This window comes from Passer domesticus, chromosome 1 (genome assembly GCF_036417665.1).
Source record: "Passer domesticus isolate bPasDom1 chromosome 1, bPasDom1.hap1, whole genome shotgun sequence".
NCBI lineage: Eukaryota > Metazoa > Chordata > Aves > Passeriformes > Passeridae > Passer > Passer domesticus.
In genome coordinates, this window is record NC_087474.1 from 89,502,131 (window position 1) to 89,527,644 (window position 25,514).

General features: G+C 38.3%; 1 protein-coding gene across 2 annotated transcripts in view; it reads right to left on the reverse strand.

The window, feature by feature from the left end:
* Window positions 1-22,613, reverse strand: part of MARCHF6 (membrane associated ring-CH-type finger 6) — a 49,176-nt gene extending 26,563 nt beyond the window's left edge. The window contains exons 1-10 of one of the 2 annotated variants that reach the window (XM_064428551.1): window positions 22,464-22,613; window positions 17,746-17,842; window positions 16,854-16,927; window positions 10,356-10,499; window positions 8,919-8,991; window positions 7,141-7,309; window positions 5,590-5,782; window positions 5,232-5,293; window positions 3,270-3,302; window positions 2,166-2,217 (exon numbers count right to left, since the gene is read on the reverse strand). In XM_064428551.1, the coding sequence (XP_064284621.1) occupies window positions 2,166-2,217; window positions 3,270-3,302; window positions 5,232-5,293; window positions 5,590-5,782; window positions 7,141-7,309; window positions 8,919-8,991; window positions 10,356-10,499; window positions 16,854-16,927; window positions 17,746-17,842; window positions 22,464-22,482 (916 nt within the window). In that variant the 5' untranslated portion in view covers window positions 22,483-22,613. Of the gene's footprint in view, window positions 1-2,165; window positions 2,218-3,269; window positions 3,303-5,231; window positions 5,294-5,589; window positions 5,783-7,140; window positions 7,310-8,918; window positions 8,992-10,355; window positions 10,500-16,853; window positions 16,928-17,745; window positions 17,846-22,463 lie in introns of both variants that reach the window. The other variant, XM_064428541.1, reaches the window with a different exon arrangement.
* Window positions 22,614-25,514: the final 2,901 nt, after the last annotated feature.

The window sequence follows — 25,514 nt, forward strand, 5'->3', positions numbered from 1 at the left end:
AGGAGGGGGAGAAAAATGACACCCAGTGAAGGGATGAGGAGCAAATGAGAAGTCTTTTACTCTGAACTAATGTACTGAAAATTGCTCATTATTCCTAAGAACCCACTCCTGACCATTCTGAGGTTTCAGGGGAAATGCATTAGAAAACACAGCACTTCCCCATTTTTAGAAACCTGCATATTTGCAACAAAATAAATTTTTTAGTTACTTTATCTCATTCTTCCAACCAAGTTATGAAAGCCTAAAGAATTCAACATCCATTTTTTATAGGAGTGGAGTGCATCAGTATAAAGTGAAGGGGCTGCAGAAGTGGCAAGCTTTTGTTTTCACTTATATTGTCTTCACTACATCATAGTAGCCCTCCCTGGAAACTACTACAGGCTAAACATTCCCTCAAATGAAAAGTGTGATCATTTTCTCTCTCTTCATTTCTGTATGACCAACATTAAAAAAAAAAAATTCAAACTTCAAAACTCAAGAAGCAAACAAACAAATCAACAACAACAACAACAAAAAACTACACGAAAAGATTGAGCAGGATTCACATTGCCCTAATCAATGATAAGAAAAGTTTTAATTCATGTCTTTTAAGAAAATCAGCAGTTATTGGGAAAAGCAAACATGAAAAAGATAAAGGGAGGAATTGAACTCTCCCTGCCCAGTAAGAACAAGAGAAAGAAAAGTGAGATGAAAAAGATCACAACTCCTAGAGATATCAGATTAATAATTTAAAAGTTGCATTTTTGACATTTTATGAGAATATAGTGCACAGTTTGTAATGCTTTTAAAAAAACATTATTTAAAATATTTTCTAATGAATTCCTTAAAAAAAAGCACAAAAGAGTACAAACTCCTCTGTGAGTACTAGAATGAGCTATAGAAAATATTAATTAAGTTGAAATGAATTAATTTGTCCAAAGAGAATTTCTGGACCACTAATTAAAGTTAGAAATGCTTTCCTTCTGTTTTATATTTAGCAAGTACCTCCTGTGATATCTGAACTCACAAGTACTATAATTACAAATTACTAGAGATTTGTCAATTGCAAATTAAGCAGTATTACTTAATGGGAAAGATACTAAAAATAGGCTTGAGAGGCACATATTAAATTCCCAGACCTCCTGCTTACTTAGGAAAGTCATTCTCTTCTCTATTTGTGAGTTCCCCCTTGGCAAGGCAGCCACTGAAAATGTTGCTATACGACAGCCTCATTAGGCATTCTTATTACTTCCTTATTATTGAATTTTAATCTATGGTTTAGGAATTCCATGGTTATCTACTTAGTAAAAAAGCTTACTTATTACAGCAGCTAAAAAATCCAATTAACTTATGATAACTACGTGTTAAAATAGAATTAATTATCAGAAAGAAATATTCAAGTATTTCCCAACTCCTATTTTGGAACAGTTACAGTTTCTTGTGAATTAAACATACAAGGTACTTAGGTTTATTTTCTTTTGATTTGCTGTTCTGTTTCAGTATCTAGATGCTCAAATCACTGGTTCAGTGTTATGAGCTTTACTTTTGTCTGTAAAAACTTATCTACAGTACAACTTCAGCTTTGCAACCTCAAACCTTTCTGCCAAGAAAGACCACTGAAAAAACACCAAAGCAACATAAAAAATTCTTTTCTAAACTGGTCATTCAGAGCAAGTGAAACTTTGTGGTATCTTTGTCTGGTATTTTTTAAGTGTATAAAATGCTTCATTTGTCACTAAAATGCTACATTCTTGCACACCTCCCTCCCTTTCAGTCTGAGCTCCAAGAATGGATTTTTAAGGGAAAAATTTGTGTAACTCTATCTAGTAAAAACTATGAAGAGAAAGAAAAACCTTATCTAGCCTGCAAAGTACTGCTTTTCCTTGCAAATTAAATTCCCTGAGATTCCTCCTTTAATTTAGCAGTATTAGAAATAAATAATTTCTGTGCTTTAGTTGACAGGGTTAAGGTTCTGCTAGGTTTCCTACTTTAAATCTATTCACTTAAATAAATTAAAATGACAAAACTAGAAAACAATAAATACTTGTTATTCATGTTGCCAGTTCATTTTTGGTTCTGTTTTTAGAGGTCACATCTTCATTTTTCTAGAACAGCCTTAAAATAGACCTGCACTACCAATTCACAAAGAAGGATAATTTTAAAACCTAAGAGTAAACAATACTTACCAAAGACAAGTATGAACAGCGTATTTAAAGACACCACCCAAAAGACATGTTCCTGTATGGAGTACAGGGGAAAGAGGAAGGAAGATTACAAGAAATGTATAAATGTCAGTCTTTTAAATAAGTGACTTTACTTTTATATCAACTTCTTATTTCAACAGTTTATTATCACCAGAACTTGCACATCTCATGTTAGAGCCAGGAAGTTTTGCAGCTCCGTTACATTAATGAACATTTATATAGATAAGTGCACTTACTCTTGCTTACATTTTGTAAAAGTAGGCTTTTGTTTTAAAATCTATACAAATAGTTCCATCTTTAAAAAAAATTACATGAAATGTATGTGGATACTTTTTTTATAAATGAAAAAAATGCTCATCTGAACTTTTAACCATTAGTCTTTGCGACAACAAATGCATTAACAAAACTGACACCTCTGACTCTAGAAATGACAGCACATCTCCATTTTTTAATATTACTTTTAGCTAAGATGTGACCTCAGCCACAAGCACATTGGATTTTTACTTCTTTTGATATTAATATTTAAGGTAAATGACTAATAACATAATTGTAAACCTAAGGCATGACATTTAAATAAGAGACATTAATGACCTTTGAGGTATTTTTCAAACTTAATGATTCTAAGATGGAGTATTTTGAAAATAGAGTCAACTGAAGATCTTAGATTTTAAAATCTAGTCTACACTAGATGTAGTGCTGATATGGTGGTATTAGGACAAAAAATGTATTTGAATGAGAACTGTATTTTAACTATACCAAAGATCAAAACATAAGGTTAGAACACATATGTATTTTCAATGTGTGCTTTTTAAAAGGTGTAGTTTTCATTTACAGTGGAGTAAGTGATCCAAAATTATCTACATCGTTTAAGAAATTCCACTTTTATGCCACACACACACCACTAATTTGTGAAACTCCTAAATACCCACTTTGCTTGAACATGACATCACATGAAACTCTCTTTAAAGAAATGTATATATGATATGAAAAAAAGGACTTCAAATACAATTATGTATATTAAAAAAAATACAGGTACTTAAAAAAAATCCTTCTGTAGAAATTCTTAAAGAGCAAGATTGTACTTACTAAGAAAACCAGAGATCCATCAAGTCCGAGCATCTGTGAAGACAAGAAAGTTATTTTTACTTATTAGAAAAACTATCCTGAATCTAAAATAAGCCTCTTTCACATTGACCTTTATTGTACAATGCAGCCAAGAGTTTTTTAATGGCTCAACCAACAGCACCAGCACATAAACTCTTATTGATAAAGAGAGAAACGAAGTTCTCATTCAACACAGTAAACTCAGGTGCTCAAAGGCAGTGATATACATGTGGAACATCTGGATACACATGTATCTATGTGTCAAACCAAACACAGAATCAATTAACTCTGAAGCTGTTTCTCTCCATGACTTTGAAGACTTTGTCAAAGATTTTGTATTTACAAAATATTGTAGTGATTGAATGGCTATTTAAGTACGTGTTCAATCAACTCAATATTTAAATAAAAGAACCAATTTTTGTTTCATCCTACTTGCAAAATACCAGTTTATGCTGCACTGAGAAAAGTTAGTATTTTACCGTCAATGTATAAAAGCAACAACTAACAGAAATTTGCTATATTGTATGCTATTAACTTTTGAACAGAATTGTTTTACATCTAGGGAAGATGGGAAACAAATTCTTCATTACTCAGCACAGCTGTTATAGGAAGTATCTGCAGTCAAAAATAAAGCATCCATTACAAAGAAAAAAAATCTCCTTTACACCCACTTTGAGTGTATCTTAATATTTAAATCCAGACACTCCTACTCCACAATTACTGCTGTAAAGTTCCATGTTCAAGGCTCTTTGCCTTGTATGAGGACTTTGCACTAAGTTCCAAGATATAAGAGTTGCATATATTTTACAAATCAAACTAAGATGCAAAAATGTTTGAAAATTCAGAAAACTTGCATGGTATTTTTACAGGATGACATAATAGAAGAGTCTATCCCCATTTTGATACTAAATGTCAACTACAAATCTATTGCCTATGTCAGCACATAACATTGGAAGTGGTTATGAAACTGACATCTATATTCATGAAAAAGCATCAAAATATCATCAGTTAGGAACACATCAGCACTTTCTAGCAAATAAATTGGGTTCAGAAATATAGCACTTCCATCCTGAAATAAACAACAGAATGATTCAGGAACCTGAATTTATGTACATCCTTTTTGATGAAATATCTTTCAAGACACTCCAAGAAGCTTTCAGTAGATACAAAACAAATATCAAGATGTGCCACTCATGATGAAAACTGTACTTCTGCTCCCCTGCAATCGAGGCAACAACTATACCACAGCCTAGCAGTGATGCTGGTAAATCATGAAGCTGCTGCACCTACCTTCAGGCAGATTTTGCTGCATGTGGTGAGCTTTGAACTCAGATGTTGGCTACTTCTGGACCAGCTACAAAAACCTAATTTTCAGGTCTCTATACTACTCCACGATTACAGTGTACATGCATGTCATGCTCTAGTTATGGAATTTGTGATACAAAAACAACACAGAAACCATGTTACATTAAAATGCATCACCATTTATAGGGAAATGCATTTGTTTTTTGCAAAGAAACCTAAACTTCTATTTCCCTTCTCTTTAGTCTAATGTTTTCATGAATACAAAAATTAAGCATTGAACTGCATCTAATGCTACACCTTTGCACTCCTAATCTGGCCCAGTGTCCTCAAAGCAAGCTGCAAGTCAGTTGTCTACCTCACCAAGTGGAAGACTTCAGAAAAGTCTACTAAAACATGTTTTATGTTGCTACTATATATTTATAAGCTGCTACTATACTTAAAATAAAAAAATGCTTTAATGATTAAGAAGTAACATAATAACATTTTGTTTATAATGTAACAACTTTTCTAGGTCACTAAAGGCTCTTACAAATGAAGGATTTCCAAATCTATCCCAAAAGCACTTTACCACACCAACACTACAAATCATTTCAAGTATGAACCTAAATTATTAAATCCAAGAAAATTATTCTTACTCACTCGCTCCCAAGTAAGCTCTTCTGCTGCTCGATCCCATTCCAAAGCATTCCAGTTCATGTCATCTGAGGAGACAATGGCCATTTTTACAGCTGTTAGATCACTCAAAACAAGATGTAACCACTCCATGTTATGTTCTAAATGAACAAAAAGACTTGATTGCATAATATTCATCTTGTAACTGCCGACAGCTTTTCAGCAAGCAGATGCTTCAGCACTCAAAGTGCATGAAATTTGCAAAGGCAAGATAAATAAGCTGAAGTGGGAATTTACACAGCTTCCTTCCATCACGACAGGTTGATATTCAATTAATTTACATTTAGTGAGAACTAGAACATTAATGTTTTGAGTCACCTGTTACCTTGTGCTCCATTGTTTGCATCTGCTGCATCTTCTACTACAGCATCCTCTTCATCCTCATTATCTTCCTCCTCTTCATCTACTTGTTCCTCTTGAATTTCAGGGTTCTCACCTACAACTACATTCTCAGCAGCTGGGTTAGCAGGTTGATCCAGCACAGCATTTTCAACACCTCCATTTACAGCAGCCTGAGCCTGCAGAAACAGGATTTAGTACTTGGTTAAATTGATCAAGCTCTCTTCATGCTTTTATCCTGTACATATATGAAGCCAAACAGTATTTAAAAAAGTCAATAATATATTTTCTAGATAAGAATTACACTTGGGACCACTAAACCTTTAAAAACAGGAAAATAAATATTCAGATAACTTTACAGTGTAGCTGAGGTAGCAAAGGGCCTCTAGAGATCATCTAGCCAACTTGACTACTCAAAACAGGGTCAGCTATGGCAAGGTCAGTGCTGTTTCCACTTGGCTTTTGAGCCACCTTTTCCTGAGGTGGAAACTTTACAACCTCTCTAAGCAACCTGTTCACCTGTTCCAGTAGGTGATCACAGTAGTAGTATATAAAAAAAAAAAGCGGCCAAAACCCACCTTTTTCTTTTTAATCTAAATGGAATTTCTTGCATTTTAATTTACTCCTACTGCCTATGATCCTGTCACTCAGAGCCAGGGCTGTCTTGCTGGTATTATCTTCTTTACAGCCCTCCATCAGGCTCTCATACAGACTGGAAAGGTCCACCCTGAGCATTCCCATTTTCAAACTAAATCCAGTTCTCTCAGCCTCTCATCATGTCATATGTTCCAGTCCTTTAATCATTTTTGTTGGCTCTTCACTACACTCATCCCAGTCTGTCCATGCCTCCTTTGTACTGGGGGACCCTAAAACTGGATACAGCATTCCAGATGTGGTTTCACCAGTGCTTAATAGAGGGGAACTCCCTCAGGGAAACTATCATTATATGACAAAGATGATAATTCAAGGCCAACTCAGTCAGTCACCAAGATGAGAATCTCTGTCTTTTACAAACTGACATTTACTAAAACAAAAACAACATTTTGAATTATTTCTTCCCTATGCATGGATTGCTTATATGATCACTTCTTCACCTAAGAGGCTCCTGAAAGCACTGAAGGAGTGCACACGCATGTGTGGGGAGTGGGAGGAGGGCAGAGAAGCTCCAACTTCAGTGATATCAACAGAACTTCCAATTGCTTTGAGAACAGTGAATTGTTACCTCATGAACTACCTGGACACTTATGAAAAAGACAAAATAAAAGCAAGCTGTGTCTTCATTGACTATGCCTGAGAATTCAGCTTTATGTGCATAAAATTATCTTAAAAATGGTAAAGATACAGAGCTAAGAATCTATGCAATGCTACACAATAAAACAACTTCAAAAACTTAACAGTGGTGTCACTAAGTGTTCAACTTCTGCTAACAACTAAAGGTACCATGAAGTAAAATAACATGACTGCATTCTGATGAAGTATTTACTCCCAGAACCACATTTTCTAAATGAATTGTGACCTAAAGAACAGTAAGTTTTACCTCATTTTGTTGACCAACACCATTGAGTGGCTGTTGTTGATTTTGTTCCAACCACTGTGGTGCTCCTCCATGGACGATCTGTTCACGTAACCATACAAGGCTGATAAATGCACACAGAGTGCATGTCACCACAAAACAGCCCTGCAAACAGTCAGCCAGTAAGTTCTCCCTGTTAAAAAAAAAAATTAATAAAAACAATATTTTGCTGGTAACACTACAGAGTAGCTCAGAAAAAACAATCTTCCAGAACAGCAAAGGAAACACAATGGTCACTAAGAAAATGGCTTGATATAGTAAGAGGTTTACTTAAATGGCTAAACACATACTATCCAGTCCATCTAAGCATTTTATCTGCTGAGCTACCTGCACCAGAAGAATGGAACTGCAGGGTTTTCCTTCAACTGCTCTATACTTCAGATAGCATTTTACCTCATATATTATCTCTATACCTTAAAAAACTTAATCCATCAGATCATACATAACTGTATAGCAGCAGCAAATCAAAGTTCAGCCAGCCAACCAAAACTAGGGTTTCATGCAATGTAAGAGGCACTTAAATCATCCTAAGCAATCCTCATCCCTAATTTCAGGTACCTCCTTGTAAAACTACAATATGTTCTTAAAATAAGTAAGAAACATGGCACCATAGCACTCTGCCATCTCCAAAGAAGTATCAGTTTAGTCCCCCTTGAAGCTGCACACTTGTGCCTGCACAGCACAGTGTGTACCCTGGGGACATGAAGTCCAAAATGAAAAGATGACACAAGAAGCTACTGTAATTGACTGCCAAAGAAACAAATGTCAAAACACAGTTTCACACACCATTAAAATCTGACAAATATTGAGTCCCTTATTTTCTCCCTAGACTGTAATAGACATGAGGTACTCTAGGTTTAGTTGTTTCAAATCCTTCTCCCGAAAAATAAACATAGAATCTACACTACAGAGATAACAGGAAATATACTGTTACTAGACTGAAACAAGCATCTCTTTCCAATAATGAAAATAAGTTAAATGCAACTTGACCTGATTTCTCAAATCAAATAGCCCAATTAAGATGATTTAGCTTAACCACAGAGAACATTAATTCCGAATTTGCTTGATGTGCAGATGATTCTGCTTAAACTCAGTTTCAGTTCCTTGTGTTCAAGATAATGAGAAAGTAAGAGGCTTGAATTTAGTAAGTAAGCTTGGAATTCTGTTGTTTGGTATTTACTAATTCTTTAGGCAAAATTGATTTAAAAAGGATAAGGAAAGACAATGTGCAATAGCAGATGTTGATTGAAGCATTAAAAATCCACGTATCAGCTAGAATGAAATCTGATAAAAAATAATCCCTCTCGCATAAAAGACTCAGATAAAATTATTTCAAAATATAAAAATGCAACAAAGAAAACAGAAAGTGACACTATTAGTGACACATTTCATAATATTCTATGTATCTGATTTAAACCATAGGAAATTGATTTTTTAAAAATTATTAAGTGTAATTTTGCACAAGTTTCCTTGACATCAAATAAAAATTTTCATTAACCAGGGCCTGCTTTGTAAAGTCGGTTTCCAGCTCCAAAGATCTTGAATAATGGAACTCCAAAGTTAAATGATTTAATGGTGTTGTCCATACATCTAGTTGTGCAAAGGGTAAAGGGCAGTTGCTTATTATGATGGCAGAAGATAACAAATATAACTGGATGAAAGAGACATTAAGTTCAAAAGTTACTGTTTTCAGGATAACCTGACTAAAACAGGTTTTTGTATCAAACTGCTGAAGCACTTACGTGGACAGAATATCTAATGGCAGTGTCAGTAGTGAGCTCACAGAGCCAGTAAACAAGCACTTGTAGATACGACCTGTGTGAGTAAAGAGAAGTTGGATATAAATTCAATTTTGGCTATAGCTTCACTTGGAAAGGACCCCCCAGGTACCCTCATTTCACCAGGTGTCCAACTAAATTTATGACATGGAAGAAAATTTCAACTTTCAGTGCACGAACAGAACTCAAGATCATATACAACAAAGCTGTATTTTAGCTGCACATCTTTAAAAGCAGACATCCAAAGTGTCAGAACTGCCATACTAGATTCACTGGTCACATTAATGGATGCCTAAGGATGAATATGGAAGAAAGTTAAAGATATTTGCTGTGATACTTCTTCAGTACATTCTCATATGCTTCACTTCCCATTCCAAAATATCTCACAGCTAATTAATCCTTGGTGCAATTTCCCCCCTTTAATTTGCTCAATCGTATTTTGAATGTGTATAAACTTCTGGTGCTATGATATCATGTTGCAAGGACCATCACCATTTCATCATCTGTTTTAAGTAAATATTTTATCAATTAATAGTTGATGCTTGTAAATGTCAGCTTTTTACCATGATGTGTATTTAAAAAGTAGGCCATCAGTATATGTGGTCTACTTCAGAAAATTAGGTGATGCCAACATTGTGCTATTCTCAAACTACAGCCAGTTACATTTATTTTATTTTATTTGAGCCAGCTACAAATTAAAACCCAGAACACACCGAGAAACTCTCTCAGGAGAAGAATTTACTCTCATGCTCTTTTGTTCAAGGGACATATTATGGTTTGTAAAGATGCACTTCTAATTATTGCCTTGACTGAACACTATATTCTTTCTGCCTTTCTCAATTTTCTGAGTGTTCTTAGCTTGTAGAAACATCCATAGTTCTTTTTCAGTCTCTATTTGGAAAGTAAATTTCAAACCAGATACTAGAGTAATTTAAATGTGCACTCTCTTTTCTACTGAATTCCTTTACTACTTACGTGACTTTGAGATTTAAGTGTCACAAATCAGTATGTCCATGATTGTAAAGGAATTTTACTTTTCACATAAAAACCCCGTGCACTTTCATTTATAGATGGTTAATAACAATAGCACAACTCTCCTATCCTATTATTAATAAATAAAACCTTCCATGTAGATTTTAAAGAAGATAATTGAGAAGAGGTATTTTATTGGAGTAAGACATTTAAAAGCTCTTTCATGCATTCTCTCCTATGTCTTAACACCCTTTTGCATTGCACTACTGGCTTAAGAGTCAAACAGGTAGAATTTCTCAGGGAAAAGAAATGAAATAGCATCTTTGATGTTTTTTTTAATAAACAATAATGGTCTCATAAAACTTTGTTGCAGGAAGTGGCAGATTTCCCTGTGTATAAGAGCATTATGTACAGAAAATTAATACTTACATGCAGTAAGAGGTACTACTCCCAACCATGCAAAGGCCACAAGTGTATAATGAAACCAGTATCGTATTGCTGTGCCAATACTTGTAACCAGTCCAGCAAAGATGTCTTGGATTGGAAGCCGTGAAGGCATATCTGGGGAATAAACTGTGTAGAAAAGGCACTTATGAGACAGTTTGTCCTTTAGAGAAGCATTTATGTAAAAGTCCTGCCAACTACAAACTGCATCTGACAAAAGCTTACTAGAAGAATAAGCATATTTTATATTCTCAAGAGACAACTCCAAACAAACAACAAAAAAATTTCACATAACACATTGGTTTAATTGTGTACTGAGTGGAATGGGAAAATTAATAAGCTCCATGCCAGTTGTTAACCTAAGAAAAGTTTTTTTTTAATAGCTTTATTTGTTAACTGTAAACTCGAATTACCTAAAAATAAGCTCAAGAAAAAGCAGATTCTAAAATCAGTATCACTCTCTCTCAATGCTACCTCAAAGATTCCTCTGTCTGTTATTTATAAACCTAGTTCATGGACATGGCATGAGGAACAACAGCAATTAGCAATTTTGCACACTATCCATTTCTTTGTGCTAGATATTTAGATCCTACTTGCCATCCAGCAGACCAAAAAAAAAAAAAAAAACCCACAGCAAAACAAAACCAGCACACAAGGAGGAAAATTTAAGAAAGCTGATTAAGTATCCACAGACATTGAAATTTACACACCATGATTGTCTTTCAACAGGTATCTGTTTCATATCAGGCAGAATTTCTTCTAAGGGCGCTCCTATTATAGAGCACAATCCAAATCTCTCATCCTGCACAGATATTCTCATATATAAAATTTTCTTGACTTTTTAAACTCAACACCTGTATGTTGCATAGGCCCACCCCTACTCAAAAGCCAAGAAAAACAGTTGTGAGGTCTTCTTTTGCAAACAATTAGAAAACACGTAACAATTTCACTACTAGTACTTAGTTTCTACACACTTACATGGACACTAAGAAGTGGTAATGCACAGTATCAATAACATCAATAACAGATTTGAATAAAGAAGATAAGCTATATTTGGGAGTTGCACAAAGACATTTCTGCCTAGATGTTTGTTATGTTGGAAACACCTGTGCTTGAAGACTTCAACATTATGGACTATCTTTTAAAACCTTATCTACTTCTAACTACATAAGGAAATTCAATTTTTATAAGAACAAATAGAAAGGAGTGTTCAATTCCTCTCATGAGCAATCCTTTTAGGAGTCTAACAAATACTGCTTTATGCTATCTACCTGCAGCCCTTCACCTACATTCCCAATCATCCTTTTACTAGTCTCAGAGAAGAAGCCTCTACAGGAGAATGAAATTCTTTTCTCTTCAGGGCTATTTCCATCAGTTTCTGTGTTGTAAAGAGAACTCAAGCACAGAGTCAAAGTGTATCAACATCCAGAAGTAGTCAAAGAATGGGGAGAGACTGGTGCATTTCAGCAATATGTGGATTGTAACTGACACAAAGTAACAACAAAACAGTACCCCTGAGACAAGTAGCGACTGGTTTGAAATTTCAAAGCTTGTTATTCACCAGGTATCTGGCAGGGAACTGGAATTCATGAAACAAAGGACTAAAAGTATAACACTAGGGAACTGTAGCTGTGAGAACACAGAGCAGCGAATTGAAAGCAGGATACGGGCATATTTTGACATCATCTTACAATTTTCTTGTTAGAGAAACAGATTTAGTACACAATTTGGAACCATAGAAAATGCCAACCGAAGTCTAACTAATGATCTCAGCTCACACTGCACAAACATTCGGGAAAATTTCTGCCACAGGAGACAAGAAAACTTTGACAAAGGTGCAAAAGAATATCTATTTAGATATTTAGATATACTCTATTTAGGGTGTATCTGTTAAATATTTATGGTACCACTCATAGACAATTCAGCAGATACTTTTGAGAGCTTTGTTGTTTTCAAAAAATATATTTTGATCAACACTTTGCAACAAGGACTGCACAGAAAACATTAACTATGTATTAATGATTTGTTAGGGACATGTTGTTCAGTTGGAAAGATTTGAAATGAAAAAAATTTAAAAATGCATCTTCCAGGAATTACTGAACGCACACAACGAGCTACAAGAAAGAATGTCCATCCCAACTTAAAGCAGAAAGTGCTTATAAAAGTTGGCATTTTTGCATGCTCACTTTTCTAAAGGCTATAGAATTACAACAGAGGTTTTTCAAATAAAAGCACAATGTAGCTACTAAGAGAACACAAGCTACATCCCCCAAATTTTAACAATTTGGCAATTTTTGATGATATCAGAAGCTGAGGGTGGAAAGAAAGCTGTTTTACCTGTGCACTGCCCTGTGCACACCTCAAAATCTGTACAGTTTTTTCCATGAGCTTTATGATGATAAGGTAAAATCCTTCTATGTCCTGCAACTCAGGTGCATGAAATGCAGGAATTCGTAGCATGACAGAAACCCCTGGTGTGCAAGCACCCTGCACCACTGAAGCTTGCTGCCAGTGATTTTCACAGCTTATCTCCCCACTTGTGTCTGTCACCCAGCACCATTTTCTGTCCACGCAGTTCCCTGTACCCCCTCCCCACTATCACTCTGAGGCCTGAGACCTTGACCCCTGCACCACAGCATCCATTTGCTTCTGCACATGCATCCTCCTCACTGCACCTCCATCCCTTTCTTTCCATCCCAGTAATCTTTCCTACCTCAGTTTGAGAAAGCAAATTTCTGCATTATCTACCACAGTTCCTCCAAATGAAAATCTTTCTGTTAGAGACCAACTGAAACAATTTTTTTAGAGACAAATTGAAACAATCTTTTTTTCCTATTACAGCATGAAATTCAAACAGACTTTGGGCGAGTTTTTCATAGGTTTAGCTCAACTTCTTTGAGCTATATAGGTCATAGAAAAACTACTAGAAAGCTTTCTGGATACTTAGGTCACACCTATGCAGTGTAGCTGCTAATTTAGTTATGAATCCTAAATTTAGTGGGATTTTTTTGTTTGGTTGGTTGTTTTCAGGAGAAGGGGTTTTGTTCTACCCTCCCCTCCCCTCCTGTAAGCCTAACTTTTCCAGGAACACATTTACTAATTAAACTTCTCCAAAACAGATGATATGACAAAAAATCTGCTATTACACTGACACAAATAAGGTAGGGAAAACACAAGGCTACTTTTAGAAGCTGCCATTTAGCAGACTTCACAGAATCATCACACTTGCAGCCCTCTTACCCATAGATTCTTTATTTACTACTACATTTGCAAGCCATTTATATGCCACCTCAGTCATCCTTGTGCACTGATTGTGAAATAAGACTGCGTAACTTGTAAGTAAAAACCACACACTTGACAGCTCCTGAGTGAAAGGACTGGTTTGGTAAAACAGGGCTTGTGAGTTATTCTTTAGGTTGGACTAGATGATCTTCATGAGACCCTTCCAATCCAAACCACTCCATGTTTCTGTGTTTTACACCCTCCAAACACATGCAGACTGCTTCAGACCACTAAGGTAAAAGGAGAAAAACTCCACTCCTTCTCAGGCAAGCACAGCTCTAACATATATATGAAATAACATTCATATAAATCTCAGTTGTGTGTATACTCTGCACACTTGAGCTGGCAGAAGACACATTGAATTCTGTGCCAGCATGCAGCAATTTATTCCAGAAGTTTATTTTTTGAAATTAGCCTTTCTAGAAATTCTGAAGCTATGGACTACTGTGTTAAAAGTTTATCAAAACAAACAGGTAAAGAAATCAGTTTAATATATCCCTCAATAATGTAAATCCACATTAGATGACAAGGAAAACCCTATGCATATGGCTTCCTTTAATTTTACAGTCTTTGTTTTAACTGAGCTTGTGACATTGTATGAACCACAAACCAGCAATGAAGCTGCACAGGAAGTGCAGAAAGGAACAAGTACCATGACAATCAAAAATTGTCAAAAGCTACTTTTTTCATAGTTGTATTAATTCCTAACCTGTAGAAGTGCAGAAAAGGAATTAATTTTAAAACATAAAAAATTTAGCTTTAAAGATGCATTTGAAATCGAGTCATTTACCTACATGACTAAACACATTTAGAGAATGATGCTATTATTCAAAAGAAAAAATTGTTCCTTTGTAGTCCAGCCAAAATACAAGTTGAATCTTCTCCTTTTTCCTTCCTTCCAAGCAATAACTAAGCTAGCAGTTCAGGTGCTAAAAAAATCCCAAAATGTTACAGAACTTAGAGAATAATGCACTAGAAATAGTTTATGAATACTCCATACATGGAGCATTTTTAACAGAATGACAGCAACAGCCTTAGCAAGCAAACCAAGCTAAATAAGAGAGGAGTTGCTGGTATTGCTATTACACTATTAGTGCTTGTCTGCTGGAGCACAGATATTAATTACATGCATGTGTTTATGTGACCACATCCTGTGGTGAACCGACTTATCTGAAAATGTGTTAGATCTACAGGCCAGATCCAACTTTGCTTGGGATGACTGGCATATACATAAGTCCCTTTTTTTTTCTGCCTTATCATTCTCCCTCTAGCACCTGCGACTTCTTCCCTGCTCCTGCAAGCAGATCCAGTTTCCAGACTGGACAGCCACATTATCTTCCAAAGAAAGAGGGATAAGAGAAATTAAGGAAACCATTACTGCATGAGTATTGGGTGTGAGGGAAACAATGAACCAAGACCCAAGGGGTAGGGAGGGCAGGAGGAATCTGTGCAGGGTACCTGACCTGCTACCACTGTGTGAAGCCTGGTAGGAAATAGCACACTGCAACGTGGAAAGCTGAGAAGGACACCTTATCAGCTGAGCCTGCTCAGTCAGGGGAGTGACAAGTGTGTGGCAGAGGATAAGCAGACCTTTACTAGAGGCTGAATGTGGAGGACACACTCTATTGCATGAGGAAGAAAGAGGTTCCTTATTACCAACTCAAAGCTCCTATGAAAAATGGTATTTTTTTGAGCCACAATAACTAAGTTTTCTCCCCTGTCCATAACCTGCAAGCACATTACAAGCGGTGCTGGCAACAGCAGTCTCAGTAAAGAATTAACTTCTGCATGAACATGTCTGTTGATAAGGGCAGTAACTAAGCTTCCTCTTATCAATAATAACACATATATAAAGTGTATTTAGTTTAGAATGGCTCATCCTCTTTTCTTAGATCCCAAGGAAAACACTATAAACTTTTTTGATCTGCTTTCTTCTTTTCATACAAAACTAGAAAGTCTTCTTTCTTAACTAATAAACCACTGAAATGCCATTTTCTGGTCCAGCATGCTGATTTCTGTAGAGGACCTGGCCACAGTATGCAATTTTGAAAGTGGCTAATTAGCTTGCAGGGAGATTCAGAACTGCATATCACTTTTAGTTTGTGAATGTTCCACACAGAAGTAATATAATACCTTTATAAAAATATGTAACAAATAAATCCTGCAAGCAAATGATCTCTAACACAGAGGTCACTGTAGTATTTCAGAATAACTGGAAAGCACTGCTGTGTTCAATGCAAAATACACTACTACCCTCCCAAGACAGAGTTAACATTGCACATTTCACTGATGGTCTAATGTGTTTAATTAATTGTTGGCAGAAATACATTACACCAATGTTCAACATATAGAAAATTAAGGGAAGAGAAAATACATTAACTAAACCACCTTAGCCTCAGTTTTCTCTACCACAGTACAAAATTAGGAGGAAAAAACCCCAACACACAAAAAAGGTGAGAGGAGAGCAGGAATAAATTTGTAAATTTAAAGAAAAAATGTAGCATAAAACCTACTTTACCTGCTCAACAGGCAATAAACTGACAACACTAAATAATACTAGCCTGCCACCTCACCTATTCCCACTACAATCAGTTAAAATGTAATTAAAAATCCTCTCAGAACTATATAAATATTCTTCATCTTAAGTTGCCTACCTATTTAGTTGTATCTAACATAAAAGGCAATTTAATATGCTAACTGGGTAGTTATGACTGAAATGTAAGTGGAATAATCATAATTTCTGTTATCTGTCAAGATCACTTGAACTGAAACTGACAGAAGCCAGGTATTAGTGTTGCAGGTAGATCCTTTAAAGGAAACTGAAAACTGCTTTTCAAATTCAAATTTTGCCATGGTTTTACTTTACCATTCAGAGTTCCAAAAACTTAAATTTATCAATGAAGCTGAAAACATGCAACACGCTGTAATGTTGGCAGCAAAAGAATGGGATCAAGGCTGTCAGAAAAAGGCACTGAATAATACTTCTTTTATGTTTCACTTAAGATTATGAAGGAACCAAATTATCCAATACTTAAGCAATTCACAGTCTGCAATAACATGCATAAAAACTGCAATTAAAACAAGAACACAGAAGTTATGCCCCAAGTTTGGATCTACCACACTGAATGAAAAAGTAATCACTTCACAGATATTACATGAGAAAAATTCTGAAAAAAATACGAGCAAGTAAAACATACTTACTTGGTGTGAAAGCAAATCTGTGCTTACATAATTCACAGTATTCTTTTCTGCTGTGTTTAAGCCATTGAACTAAGCTGCAATAAAAAGTGATCACATTAACACACGCTATACATCTCTCAGCCCTATCCCTCCTTTAAGGAAAACACACCAATTCTCTGCTTTCACACTTAAATCAGGATATTTGTACTGGCAAGCAGGACTTAAATTAGCATGTTTATTAAGTCCATTTAGGCCATGAAGTAAGTTTCAGACAGCACAAAAAGGTAAACTGGCATGTGTCACAGTGGTGATAAAGAACATTATTTGAGTACATTATTGATCAGACATCCTGGCACAGACATCCATCAGTGACACCAGTTCTTATAAATACTTCAAGATATGACATACAGATGCACACAGCTAAGATTTAGAACTGCTGTATTTGTCAAAGAAAGAGTATTAAAATACCATCAGAAATGACCATATAGAACAGAACTACAGTTTTTACTTTAGCATCGCCTGATCAAACACACCTCAAAATGACTAAAAAGCACTAGGGTTTTTTTTTTTTTCTGTGAGGTTTGATGTTCTTTCTATTCACAATTATAAGTGGGCAAAAAAACCCCAACATACTGATTTTTCTACTTAGTTTTCATAAATCTGACATACAATCAGAACTGCAGTCCCAAACACAAATAATTATCAGTGTTTTTTTTCCATATATAATTACTAAATTTTTCCTTAATTGTAATGAATCATCACATAAACAACATCAAAACCCCAAACACGTTTCCACTGAAAATTGGGTTTTTTTCACTAGTTAACCTGAAGACTTGAAGTATTTTTAGAAACACATTAATATGTTTTCATCAGGAAAAAAAAAAATTAAGAAACACACAAACACAGAACTCACCATTCCTGATGAATAAATTTAATACTGCCAGTACACACACATGGATGATAGAGGGGTTTCTCGGGAGTTCCTTCCGACCGACAGACTCTGCATATATCTGCTGACAAGGACAAAAAGCTTATTACACTGCTGCTTAAAGAACTTGAATTTTCAAAACAAATTACACAATTACATTCTAGAAACTTTACTGTGTAGCAAAATGAAGCCAGAATAAATTGAAAGAGGAGCAAAGACAGATTTCATCTGATGCAAGACAGAGACTGGGAGATCACCAAAAAGAGCAACAAGAACATTATCTGCCTGATCATGTTACATAAACTCAAAACACGTCTTATAAAATTTTAGGATTTCTAGGAAATAGACACAGTAAAACTACAGGAGGATATGGTTTCTGCCTAAAGAGTTATCACTAAAACAACATAGAAACTGTTAAGGATAATTTTCTTGAATGTGGATACTTTGAAAGATTCCATCCAGTTTGGAAAAAGTTAAACAGAGGCTGAACAGAGGATGTTTAATAATGTCCAGCAATGACTTAAATAATTTGCTACTCTTGAACCTAACACACATATTTCCTTGGTGCTCTTGATGAAAGGAAAAAAAATCCAAAATAACAAACAGACGCAGGTATTTTGCAATTTGCTACCCAACCTGGAGACTGCCTACTGTCTAGTAAGACAAGCCACTTCCTACTTCTCATTTTGTAATTTCAGTCATGTTTCCATATTCCCACACCTTCTTTATTTCCTCTTTCTGACATTTTCTTGCAACTAATGGTTGCAAGAGGTTTGGTGGATAAAGAAGCGAACATAAACCTTTCCCTCTAAAAAACAGATGTCTATTTTAAATACCATTCAGTTAGCCAGAGCTCTAAACACACAACTAAATAGAAAAAAAAAATCAAGTTTTATCTGTTTATTGACAGATGCATGGTACCTTCCCTTGACTCTTCCTTTTACATCTATTAGGGAAGTGAACATAAAATGTTGATTTTTATAGAATATATGATATTTTATCTTTTGTTAATTATTTCTCTATCAACCACTATTTGGCAAACATGCATATCTGTCCCAGTAGAACACATGCATATCAGAGATCTTTGTCAGAAAAATACCAGCTGATGTGAGAATACCGCAAATATGCAATTTCAAGTCTGAATCACCTATCTTTGTTCTCGGCCAAAATTAATGCTTCTCTAGAAAAACTTCCAAAAGGCACCAAAGATTGATTTTTTTTTTCTATAAGGAAGTCACATTATGACCATATCCATAGTTTACAGACCATTAGGACAGTTTCTACACATAAAGCATAAGAATTCAAATTATTAAATTCAAACAATTTTCTATCTATGAAAGCGTTGTTTGAGTGAATTAATTATGCAGCATGAAAACCTAGAACTAACAGAAACAGGTATTCAGTATCACATCAGTGATGCTACGCAGCGACATGAAGAACACTTCCACCACTGCCATGTGCAGCAGCAATGATTTGCAGTATTGCTGCAAACATCAGGAGTCTCTGGTTCCTCTGCTGACCGCACTGATCAGAACAAAGGATTCTTTTATCCCAGAGAGCACTTCCAGATGGCTGCACAGGACAGGTCTCCCACTGACAGGCAGGCCCTGCCCTACCCACTCGCTGTGGCATGCCCACCTCCCGCCACATTCTTTCCAACAGAGCTGTTTCACTGCAGCAAGTGGACAGCTTTGCAGGCTCACAAGGGGTCAGACAAGCACGAGACAGCACAGAAAACCACTGCTTTAGGGATCCTCTGGCACCAATGCAAGCAAGCTAAAAGCACACTGTTCCCTGAAGGATGCCCACTGCTCTCTGAATCTGTCCATTTAATGGCCTGTTGACTCTCACAGCAAACTGTTCACTTGTTGTCAAAACTTTTGGGGAAAAGCAGTTTGCATTCCTGTGAGCAAAAGAATTCTTTGCTTGAGAAAAGAGTGCCTGTTAGCTTACTAAAATAAACCTAAATTTTACTTTTTCAAAGATATGATAATTTCTAGATATTTCCCCTTGGTTTATGAGTGTAGTTGTTTGGACTGTTAAGCAACTGATAGCTTCAAATCAATAAACTCTGCTGAGAGTCAATGTGTTAAGCTGTGCACTTTATAACCTACAGCCATGGTGAAAAAGACTGCACAGTGCAAGAGTCACTATTTTTCTATGTGCACACACACTTTGCATCCTGTTCTTCAGGCACATGTTTTGGAAAAAATGACCTTGAATAATAAGTTCTTTCCTGTTCCCCACGAGAATGATTCACTGCCTATTATCTCTCCGACTGAATCCAACACTGGAATATCAAAAAGTGAAGATTACGTTATTTAGCAACAAACTGATTTATCTAGAAAGAACCAGAATTACCTCTCTTCAGCAAAACCTGGTATCTGGCACTTTCAGGTGCTGCAGAGAAGCAACTTTCACATTCGTTCTGAGCTGAAGCAGCTTCCACTGAGGTCTGACCGTGACCCCAGACTGCCTCTCTTATCTAAGCTCTGACCATGCAGTTCAGTTTTCCAGCTCCACAATACAGCTCTGCCAAGCACAAAGCCCATCAGAACCACAACAGCTCTAACACTGGTATCAGACAACCACCAGCTCAGAAAGTCCATCTGACACTGCAGCAGAAGCTCAAGCACACAATAATATCATATTTCCTCTTCCTCAAGGCACTAACACAGTCTTTGCTGCTGCTGCTGCTGGCGTTCAGAGCTTTCTAACCTTGGGAAGTCTCTTCCCAAGGTTCTGGCAAGCCGCATGAAGTTCTAATAGTAGGATCTGGGGTTTGAAACTGTAGAAGAAGTTGTAACATTCTAGTGGTATTTATGGAAAGTGAGTATATAGACCGGTTACTTTCATGCTACCACTGGGAGCTTTTGAGGGCAACATTGACAAGGCCACAATATAATATCTAAGGCTGCATATGTATGTGCCTTTGTGTGTGCTTGTATATAACACCAGAGAGGTCAAAATTTCAAGTGTGGAATTTAACACAAAGGTTTAGTTGAAGAAGACAATGCTTTAAAGATGTAACTAAAACCCTCCTTTTCTTTGCCTCGCTGGTCTGTTCACCTACTTAAATCAGGTATGATCAAAGTCTACCACTGGTAACAGCCTGTAACAAATTATCAACTATGCTATTTGAATTAAATCCACCGAGATGGATTTGCCAGCTACTGGAGTGGTGGAAAATCAGGAGGTCATTTCTGAGTATCCACTTCACAGCTTGCAAAAAAACCAGTTTTTCTGGGCAACCAGAGGACAAGCGATCAAAGTTTCACTTTGTTGTTGATTTTATCAGTGCAAGTGACTGGGTCTACAGAGCTGCAGCAAGCAATTTTAAATGTCAGATTTAAGAAACACTAATATTTTGATAAACCATCAGTGATCATGGGTATTAAAGACGTCTACAGCACAAGCCAAAGGACACTACCACAAAGGTGTTGTCTTATTTCATCCAGTGGTTCATGTTTTTCCAGCTTTTTTTGTTTAATCCTCTCAAGCAGGAAAATAAAGTGACATCTGATAAAAAGCTACATTCAAAATAATGCCAAAGTAACAAAAGCCAAGATGCAAAACGCTTTCCTTGGAACTGCCTGGAATTTGCTACTGCAATATGTATTTGCACTCATTGTTTGAGATGACAAACAAAGCTCAAATACTGCAAGAAACAGCACAACAAACATGCTTTATTTAGTTTGGTTTATGCTACCATACGAAGTGCTGATCTGTCGAAGTTCTTCAGTATCTGCTTGAACTACACAGTTCCTCTCCCTCTCTGGAGACATTCAAAACCCACCTGGACACATTCCTGTCACCTGCTCCAGGTGACCCTGCCTTGGCAGAGGCCTTTGAGTAGATGAACTCCAGAGGTCCTTCCCAACCTTAAAGATTCTGTGATTTTGTGATGATCTAAGCATAACAAAAGTGCTGACAAAACATATCCATGCTTGATCTCAAATAAAGCAATACCCTTAGAAATGGATACTACACATAAAACCCACCTCATGACTATGATATCTTTGACAATTCATTTTTTTTAAAGTTAGGTAAGTGACTATGTATTAGTCTGTTGCAAAAGAGACAGAGAAACATGTCAGCTGCTGCATATTTCAATTTTTTCAAGCAGACTGCCCAGCACACGTAACAAAGTCAGCTTTGCGAAAGGAGCAGCTATTACTGCTCAGTAAACGCGGAAATGTAAGGCTCCCTGGGCCACAGGGCCGGCAGGCCAGCAGGGAGCTGCGGGCAGTGCCCTCCTCGCCGCCTCTCCCGCTGCCCCGCCTGCTGCTTTGCGCCCCGGGCTCTCATTTCTGCCCCGGGCCCCTCTTTCCCGGGCGAAGCCGCAGCCAGCGGAAGGTCCCGGCACGGCCCGTGCCGGCCGCGCTCCGGGTGCTGCCAGCACCGCCCCCCGCTCCCCGTGGTTATGTAAGGGGCACCGCGCGCCGCCTCACACACTGCCCCCCTCGGCCCGGCCCGGCCCGGCCCGGCCCGGTGCGGCACGGCGGGCCCGGTGCGGCGGGGGGGCGCGGGGCCCGGGCACCTGCAGCCCCGGTGCGAGCAGCCCCTCCGGGCGCGCACAGCCCCCAGCCCGCCCAGCGGGCCCGGCGACATTCTCCTCCTCCCCCGCGCCCCTCCACCCTCCGAGGCCGCCCCGGCGGAGCCCCCGCCCGGGGGTGGCGGCGGGCGCGGGGCGAGCGCCGTACCTTCCTCCGCGGTCTCCATCTTGCCGGGCTGACGCAGCGCCGGCCGGGCGGGTGGCGTGACCGCGGGGGCGGGGCCGCGCGCCGAGCGGACGGACCGGCCGCGCCGCCGAGCCCGCGGCCACAGAGCGCGGCCGCGCGGGGACGGAGCGCCGCCCGCCCGCCGCGAGCGCCGCCTGCCGGGCGCACGGGCTGGGAGGTCCGGGCCGGGCCGGGCGCTGCTGCGGGTCTGGCCCGCTCTCATCTACAGAAACACGGGGTCAGCTGTGCTGGGAAAGACCTCCGAGATCATCGGGTCAACCTACAGGTCACCTAGACCATGGCACATACAGCTTTTCCTTAAACACTTCCAGGCACGGTGACTCCACCACCTCCCTGGGCAGCCCATTCCAATACGCCATCTCTCTTTCTTTGAAGAAATTCTGCATAATGTCCAATCTGAACCTTCCCTGCTGCATCTTGCGACTGTGTCCTCTCTCCTGTCACTAGTTGTCTGGGAAGAAGATGCCGACCCCGATTCGGCTACAGTCTCCTTTCATGTGGTCGCACGGAGTGATAATTTGTGTCCTCCCCTGAGCCTCCTTCACTCCAGGCTAAACAACCCCGGCTGCCTCAGCCACTCCTCAGGGGAATGGTGTTCCAGACCAGTCACCGGCTTCGCTGCTTCTCTCCGGACACTTTCCAGCGCCTCAATGTCCTGAATTGAGGGGCTCGGAGCGGGACACAGCACTCCAGTTGTGGCCCCATGGATGCCGAGTACAGGGGGACAATCACTGCCCTACTCCTGCTGGCCTCCTGTTCCTGAGCCGAGCCGGGATGCCACCGGACACCTGGACACACGCTGGCTCATGCTCAGCCAGCTGCTGACCAGCACCCCCAGGCCCTGTTCCAATGGGCAGCTTTCCAGACACTCTTCCCCCAGCCTGCAGCGCTGCCTGGGTTGTGACCCAGGTTCAGGGCCCGGCACTTGTCCCTGCAGCTCGCCCTGCCCGGGCCGGAGCGAGCAGGTCCATGCCGAGGGCAGCGGGCGGGCGGGGAAAGAGCACAGGAGTTGGACAAAATGTAGCTAAAACCGGTTCCAAGTTCTACTCCAAACCGGAGAGAAACGCTGCATCCCTAGGTGAAGTCGGCCAGATTTTAAGAGGGTCGGTGTTCCAGGGATCAGGGATGTGTAAGCCCTGGGAACAGCTATCCTTCTCAACTTGTGCTGTTGGCCAAATCTCACCTCCCATTCCAGAGCTGAGGCCTTCCAGCAGAGCTAACAAACTGCTCAGCAAAGCACAAAATTCTCTCTTAGCTTAATCATTTATGTTTCCATGTCTTGCTGCCCTACATAGCTGGGGCAGCGCGCATTAAAACTTTGTACTCTGCCACGTGCGCTGAGAGGTGTCGCCCGGGCTCTGCTGAGTTGGCAGGAATGTTGTTAAGGAAGAAAACAATTTAATTTTATTCAGGGTAGAGAGGAATTCCATCCTGATGAAATGTATGCATGCATTGTTTTAGTGTTCCATTGTGGCAGCTGTTTCAACCCCTATAGTTGATCAATGAGTCGTAGCATCCCTCAGCTCTCTTTACCGTATGACCTTTTGTGTCCATCGAGTCATTAAATCCTTTGCATTCAGCCTTAGGGCTTGGTGTCAGTAGCAGTGGTTGGTAGTTCAAGTCTGAACTTAGATGCAAAGGTGGCAGGTGCCCAATTTGCAATTTTATAACTCTATTTTCCCAAACTGTAACCATGTTAGTTCCTTCAAAATTACATTTTTTCAAGCTGGTGGAGCGTATAATACTGGCCTGCATAACCAAAAAAATTAAGGAAAAAGTAAAGGCTCTCACATGGCTCTCCAATAGCTGAAAAAGTACAGTAAAGTCCTGCAATAAATACATTTGGGCTAGACTACCACACTCAGCTCTTCTGTGTCCTTCTGCTCTGAAAGGCAAGGTGGAAAAATTCCCACTTATAAATTAAAAAAAATAAGCTCATTTTTGAGCTTCACTTTGCTCAGTGTCAGCAAATTATCTTGGCCTATTAAAAATCTGCTAGCATAGTACTGAGGATGTGAGAAATGCTGTAATACCAATTTTGTCAAAGCAAGGAAAAATCAATGGGAAAAAAATAGGAGAAAAAGCCAATAAAGGAAGAGTTTCAATTTCCAAGTATATTCCTAATTCCCACTCTTTATTTTCCAAACATGTAACCATTCTTTGTTACAGCATTGTTACTCTGCTGTGATAAATGTAAATTAAATGTCAATAAAAATATCTAAATTATAATTCACATTCAGAGACCATGGCAAGATTAATGTACATAATTCTTCAATTTCAGTCTCTCGTGATAGGCTTCTTTAAATTCAATTAAAGCTTTTGAAAGGAGTTGCTGTATGTTGCCAGTGAATAATTTCATTCTTGTCTGTGTCTGTCTGTTCAGCCATTTAAATTACCTACCAAACATTACTTGTGTACCATTTTCTTAGCATTTAGAGAGAATTTATCCCAAAATTTTGTTCATACCTAGTGTTTCAATATAGGCTATAGAATGGCTTACCAGTAAACATGAGTTGGAGGCAGACCATCATAATTTAAATAGTAAAAATCCCCAAACCTGTAGTATGTTATTGTAGGTCAAATTAAATTAAGCATCTCTCAGCCTTCTTGGTGTTTTTCACAAACGTAATTAATCCCTGTCTATTTAATAATATGTTAGGTATTTTTTGTCTAAGAAATACCCATGACTTAAGTGTAGCTTTTAATTTTTGGTAAAGAAGGACATTAGAAGGTTATTGTTAGCTTTTGACTCTCAACAAGGTCAAGAATTACTGCCAACAGGTACTGAACAAATATGCTGAAAACACAAAGTCTCTGATCCATATAAATTATTATCTAGATAATGGAGGAAATATGGTAACTGTACAGGTGTGAACTGAAGACAGTAATAGATATAGCCCCAAATGACAGAAGGTTATGGCAAAAGGAAAGGCATATTTATAAGGGTGGATAGAAAGAGTAGAAAACAAGACAAGGTTCTTTTCCACACGGTCTCGTTTTGGTTTTACATGA